At 34.9% G+C, this 6,408-nt stretch overlaps 1 protein-coding gene across 1 annotated transcript in view; it reads left to right on the top strand.

Moving 5' to 3' along the window:
- Window positions 1-365: 365 nt before the first annotated feature.
- The window catches only part of LOC129273983 (cobalamin trafficking protein CblD-like), a 65,956-nt gene continuing 59,913 nt past the window's right edge, over window positions 366-6,408 (top strand). Inside the window, exons 1-3 of the mRNA XM_064108198.1 lie at window positions 366-449; window positions 5,432-5,563; window positions 5,986-6,021. Coding sequence (XP_063964268.1) covers window positions 5,549-5,563; window positions 5,986-6,021 — 51 coding nt within the window. The 5' untranslated portion in view covers window positions 366-449; window positions 5,432-5,548. The remainder of the gene's footprint in view (window positions 450-5,431; window positions 5,564-5,985; window positions 6,022-6,408) is intronic.

Raw genomic sequence — 6,408 nt, 5'->3', positions numbered from 1 at the left:
GAAAAAGTATGTTCGAATTGAAATTTCCAGACGAATCGTAGGTATATAAGTCCTATTTACTGATTGGTTCTATACTTTTACAGATATCCGGAGGTGCATGTCCCACTTCTCCCCAATACTAGTACCCCCTATACATGCTATAGTTATAGGCTGAACATTTTATTGTGTTATCTAATTATGTATGGTAATTGCAGGCCCATAGCCAGGATTTTTTTGGGAAAAAGTGGGGCTGAAGAACTTATCTGTATTCAGATCAGTGGGCTGAAGGCTGAGCCCCTTCCCATTTGTTCCTACTGGACCCGAGTGACCCCGTTTTTAAATAGAGCGAGCTGATCAACGCGCCGGCTGATTATTAAGACTAATTTATTATATGACGCAATTTAACAACACAGCAACTTAACTGGGGCAGATAGATGATCATGACAACACGTTAAAATCCTTGGAATCAGGTAATTTCTCACAATTTTGAACGAAAAATAATTGATAATGAAGAGAGATAATGACGCATTATGATTTGAGGTGTTTAGTCGAGAAGAAGTTAAAGAGAAGTGTCTTTTTCAAGTGCACTTTTGCTACCCCGGATTTGAGTGTGGTCCCACCTACTCACAATGATGATGGTGCAGATGCAGTCAACAATTACCGTGCAGCGGACTGCGGGCACTCCTAGTACCAATGAGGTCCAACATTACATGTATGGACCTCATAGGCGACATCAGTAGTATTTTTGGTTAGAAATCTCTGAGAACAGGATATTTATATATTATATCACAAGTACAAGCTATATTCCTTTCTCTTATTTAAATTATAATTTTATACACTCATTCAATGAACAAGGTTATGGTATAACCTTGTTCTCAGTTACATCTCCATGTGTGGCAAAATAAGGATGGCAATGTTTGGCTTATTTTCTCTTTTTTGGGGAGACAAATGCTTTATTTTTTTACACCAACAGTTTCCATTACACCTATTGGTCATACAACTTGGCCCTTAAGTAAATTTGATTCTTTTAATTATTTTTTTCTTAATTAAAAATAGAGATAAAAAATGAAAATTTTCTTGCCATATTATTTTCCACCAATAGAGGGCGTGCACAAAAATATGCCCAAAATTCAAGTTTTTGAGCGCTCTAGTGAATACAAAAATTATTCCCAAGTTACTAATGAAAAATAAATTGCAACTGTATGGAAATTAGTAATTTTGGTCACAAAAGTGATATTTTAATCATTTTTTAAAGTGTGTGCTCTGTACAGCATTGGCATGCCATAGTCCAACCTGTAGTTTCCCCACAGGCAGGGTGGTTGCAGTGAACAAGTGATTTTATAGTGTAAATGCATCGTTAGCAACAACAAAAAATGAAAGAAATGAAGGGGAACTTACATTTTCACGGCTTTTTCCTGATTTTCTGGGCAGCTGCTCTTCTCTTCTGACTCGCGATCGAAGCTGATATGAAGATCACGTGATTCGCGTTCTCGTCAGCTGATCGGTTGGTTATTCTTTTCGTCAGACGTTAATAATATATATTTTATAATGCTAGCATTCATCGCTAATTTAGGTGAAAGAGATTGAAGTTAAACAGCGCCAGGTCGGAATCATAATTATTTTGGAAGAGTGTATTTATACACTCGATCTCATACCTGACGTAGACGGCGCTATTCAACAAATGCACAATCTTCAATATAAAAAATAAAACAGAAAGAACGCCTTGAACACAGGCCAAAATGCCTAACGATTTCTCCGCGGCATTAACAACTATCGTAAAGGGCGCTCCATTTATCAATAAAGATGGATGCTAAGCTGTCTATGGCGACAAAATTTGCCGCAAATATTTACGAAGAATTGTGAGAAATGGTCTGAAAATGCAACAAAAGAACCGGTGAGTACCGATTAAACATTATCAATTTATTTAATAGAACATATTTAATGACTACAATGTAACAATTTCTAGATAATATTGCTTAGTTCTAAGCTAGGGCGGCCCAAATGCGCGTGAGTGGAGTCCCAGTTTATTAGCACGGGTAAGTATTGGGGTGTCGCCTAGAGTGACTGCGGGGGTCAGCTTAAAAAATAACAAGTTAGAGTTTAGACTAGTCTTGAGGACTCCCATGATGATGTTTTATCAATCTGACATATACTTCTTATCATGGGAGTCTTGAACAGGGTTTCATATACACGTAAGCGAAGGAAGTACACAAAGATGGATTTCCCCAGGAAATCCATCTTTGTGCACTAGAATCGCACGAAATAGGTTTATTTTATTAATTTCTACACCTTCCCACGCGTAATGCGTAGGAAGGTTTTACAAATGGTCACTTAAAAAGTATAAAAAATAGGGTTTCTTACCAGACTGATGTCGCGAAGACCCCCTCGTTCCACATGTAAACAACGCAAATACAATGGCTACGACCCTTGAACTGCTTATGTATTACGTAGGTATTACGTACTTTCGATGCACGATGCCGTTTTGAAAAACAATTCATAGAAGAAAAAAAATATTTTATGAATATTAAAACTTATTACGTGATTATAAATAATTAATAGTAAGATAATAATTATTTATAATCACGTAATAAGTTTTAATATTCATAAAATATTTTTTTTATCTATGAATTGTTTTTCAAAACGGCATCGCGCATCGGAAGTACGTAATACACAAGCAGTTACATGTGGAACGAGGGGGTCTTCGCGACATCAGTCTGGTAAGAAACCCTATTTTTTATACTTTTTAAGTGACCATTTGTAAAACCTTCCTACGCATTACGCGTGGGAAGGTGTAGAAATTAATAAAATAAACCTATTTCGTGCGATTCTAGTGCACAAAGATGGATTTCCTGGGGAAATCCATCTTTGTGTACTTCCTTCGCTTACGTGTATATGAAACCCTGTTCAAGACTCCCATGATAACAAGTATATGTCAGATTGATAAAACATCATCATGGGAGTCCTCAAGACTAAGTTTAGACAGCTGGCAGCCGTCTGTTTCGAGGAGTTTTTTAACATTTTTGATTTTTTTAAAATTTCTCTTCGTACACAGACGGCTCGCGATCATGCAGCCGCCATTAGGGGGTTAACAATGCAAAATCCCTCCTACACTGCCTACAGAGCTCATCGATTTTTGTCTTTATTTAAATAACTTGACTTTCTTCTTTTTATTTAAATCTCAAAGTCAAAGATATAAAACTTAAAAAAAAACTGCCAACTGGACCAAAATAAAGATTATTATTCCGTTTTGGCCTGAAATGCTGGAAAACTGGGAAAAAATAAACTTAATACCCATTTCAAATTGTGCTTCTTCATTTTTCCTGGCGAACTTCTCACTTCCCCGGCGAAGAAAAAAATGTAGGCCTACGGTATTTAGTATATTCATATTCGTTTAAAATGTTTAACAGTTATATATCTCTCAAAAGTCCACAAGGAAGCAAAATAAATAAAGTAAGATGAAAATGAATAAAAAAATTAGCATGTTTAGTAACACTAACATCTTAGTTTTTATCATTTTTTTAAAATGAACTTATAAACGCATGTTTTCTTTACCATACATACATTTTCTTTAATTTAAATGCGTTCTCCTAACCTTTAACTATTAATTGATAAAGCATGCTGGTTAGAGAAGTTAAAATCCATTTTGATTTCAAGTTTGGTTAAAAAACTGGAAAAGTGGTGGGAGAAAAATGTGAGAAAAATAAAGGGAAACATTCAAAAATATTGTTTGGACCTAGATTATCCCGGCTTAAAGCCGAGAAAACATTGCTCTCAGATTATCCCTGGAGTTTTAGAAATGGTCTGAAAATGCAACAAAAGAACCGGTGAGTAGCCATTGTATTTGCGTTGTTTACATGTGGAACGAGGGGGTCTTCGCGACATCAGTCTGGTAAGAAACCCTATTTTTTATACTTTTTAAGTGACCATTTGTAAAACCTTCCTACGCATTACGCGTGGGAAGGTGTAGAAATTAATAAAATAAACCTATTTCGTGCGATTCTAGTGCACAAAGATGGATTTCCTGGGGAAATCCATCTTTGTGTACTTCCTTCGCTTACGTGTATATGAAACCCTGTTCAAGACTCCCATGATAAGAAGTATATGTCAGATTGATAAAACATCATCATGGGAGTCCTCAAGACTAAGTTTAGACAGCTGGCAGCCGTCTGTTTCGAGGAGTTTTTTAACATTTTTGATTTTTTTTAAATTTCTCTTCGTACACAGACGGCTCGCGATCATGCAGCCGCCATTAGGGGGTTAACAATGCAAAATCCCTCCTACACTGCCTACAGAGCTCATCGATTTTTGTCTTTATTTAAATAACTTGACTTTCTTCTTTTTATTTAAATCTCAAAGTCAAAGATATAAAACTTAAAAAAAAACTGCCAACTGGACCAAAATAAAGATTATTATTCCGTTTTGGCCTGAAATGCTGGAAAACTGGGAAAAAATAAACTTAATACCCATTTCAAATTGTGCTTCTTCATTTTTCCTGGCGAACTTCTCACTTCCCCGGCGAAGAAAAAAATGTAGGCCTACGGTATTTAGTATATTCATATTCGTTTAAAATGTTTAACAGTTATATATCTCTCAAAAGTCCACAAGGAAGCAAAATAAATAAAGTAAGATGAAAATGAATAAAAAAATTAGCATGTTTAGTAACACTAACATCTTAGTTTTTATCATTTTTTTAAAATGAACTTATAAACGCATGTTTTCTTTACCATACATACATTTTCTTTAATTTAAATGCGTTCTCCTAACCTTTAACTATTAATTGATAAAGCATGCTGGTTAGAGAAGTTAAAATCCATTTTGATTTCAAGTTTGGTTAAAAAACTGGAAAAGTGGTGGGAGAAAAATGTGAGAAAAATAAAGGGAAACATTCAAAAATATTGTTTGGACCTAGATTATCCCGGCTTAAAGCCGAGAAAACATTGCTCTCAGATTATCCCTGGAGTTTTAGGTGTGATGCAAGCCCCCAAACAAAAAATTACTTGGCGCCATCCCGGATAAACTGCATCAGCGTGCAATTAAATGACAAAACAATTGAAAAAAGGTGATATGTCAGTATGGCTTGCCAAAAATGCATTTTCTCTATTTGCCTAGAGAGTAAAAATCATTCACTAACGTGTGCTTACCCTCCACGGAGCCAGGGATTGTGCCTACATGTATATCATCTTAAAGGACGGGCAAAATTGGAACTTTCACCCCCACCCCGAGATTCTACTTTCACTGTAAAAGTTCAAGCCCTGAATAATGTAAAGGGGCTAGAACTTTCATTTCCGAAAGTCATGTCATTTCCTGAAATCGTGTCCGTAAAACTATAACTGGGCTTACTTGTCAGACACTGAGATAGCACTTTTTTCTGATTAATATGGAATTATTAAAATGCGCTTTGCCAAAGTTACATTGTAAGTTGTTTAATGCATTCCTTTGCTATTTGTTGTAGGTGACTTGTATACTGCCATAAACTCTGAAGTCTTTTCATCCACTGCGTCTTTGTTTACAAGCTACTTGTCAACAGCTCAGAATCCTCAGATTGACCAGAAGTAATATAAATTATTGCATGCTAAAACAAAAGGTAAGTACACTGAACTCAGTTTCAATTTAAACCCTGGTTTAAAGTTGAGGTTTAACTATGGAGAGCCAGTTGGAGCACAAATCCCTTACAGTACACATTCAATGTATCAACTCATATGACACCCAAATTATTCATAATTGTCTGGGAATGATAACTGAAGTATTTTTCTTCATTATGGAAGCAAAAGGGAACAAAATAGTAAACATAGGAAATATACAATGTAAACTTTTGGCTCCCTATAATTTTAGTACAGAGTTAGACCATGGTCTAAGTTAAACCTGACTTCAGAAGACGGGCCTAAGAGTTTGCACCCTTGATCCTGTGACTTAATGGTTGTATCTTGATGTAAACACATTTTGTAATTATAATTATTTTTTTGTTGTTGTTTTGATGAGTATTCTATTATTATTTTTTAACCTCAGGTACCAGACACAGCTTTCAAGAGAGGAATGGCAAAAGTAAGTTAACCTCTTATTCTACCGTAATCTATCGTATACAGTCATATTGTTTCATGAGTAACACAATGTTTGGGGATTTTTTGTCATTTCATGTTACGATATTAATATAAAGTTCTACATTCATATGATATTTCTATTATGCTGCTTTTTAAACACATGAATTGTTGATTTTTCTTTGAGGTAACATGTGCGAAGGTCAGTGCTTTGATTTTTTTTTAAAGTGCATAAAAAAACATAAGGTGCATGTAATTGTATTGATGTTTTATCCGATGAATCTATGAATTATTGAAAAAAAAATATATTTTTAAGGGAAATTAAAGAGTTAGGATGTGATTTAGATTTAGAGTTGAAATATAATATCGAAGTACAAATTAATTCTATCTTATA

The sequence above is a fragment of the Lytechinus pictus genome, chromosome 13, assembly GCF_037042905.1.
Source record: "Lytechinus pictus isolate F3 Inbred chromosome 13, Lp3.0, whole genome shotgun sequence".
NCBI classification, from domain to species: domain Eukaryota; kingdom Metazoa; phylum Echinodermata; class Echinoidea; order Temnopleuroida; family Toxopneustidae; genus Lytechinus; species Lytechinus pictus.
This window is presented reverse-complemented; position numbering and strand designations above follow the sequence as displayed.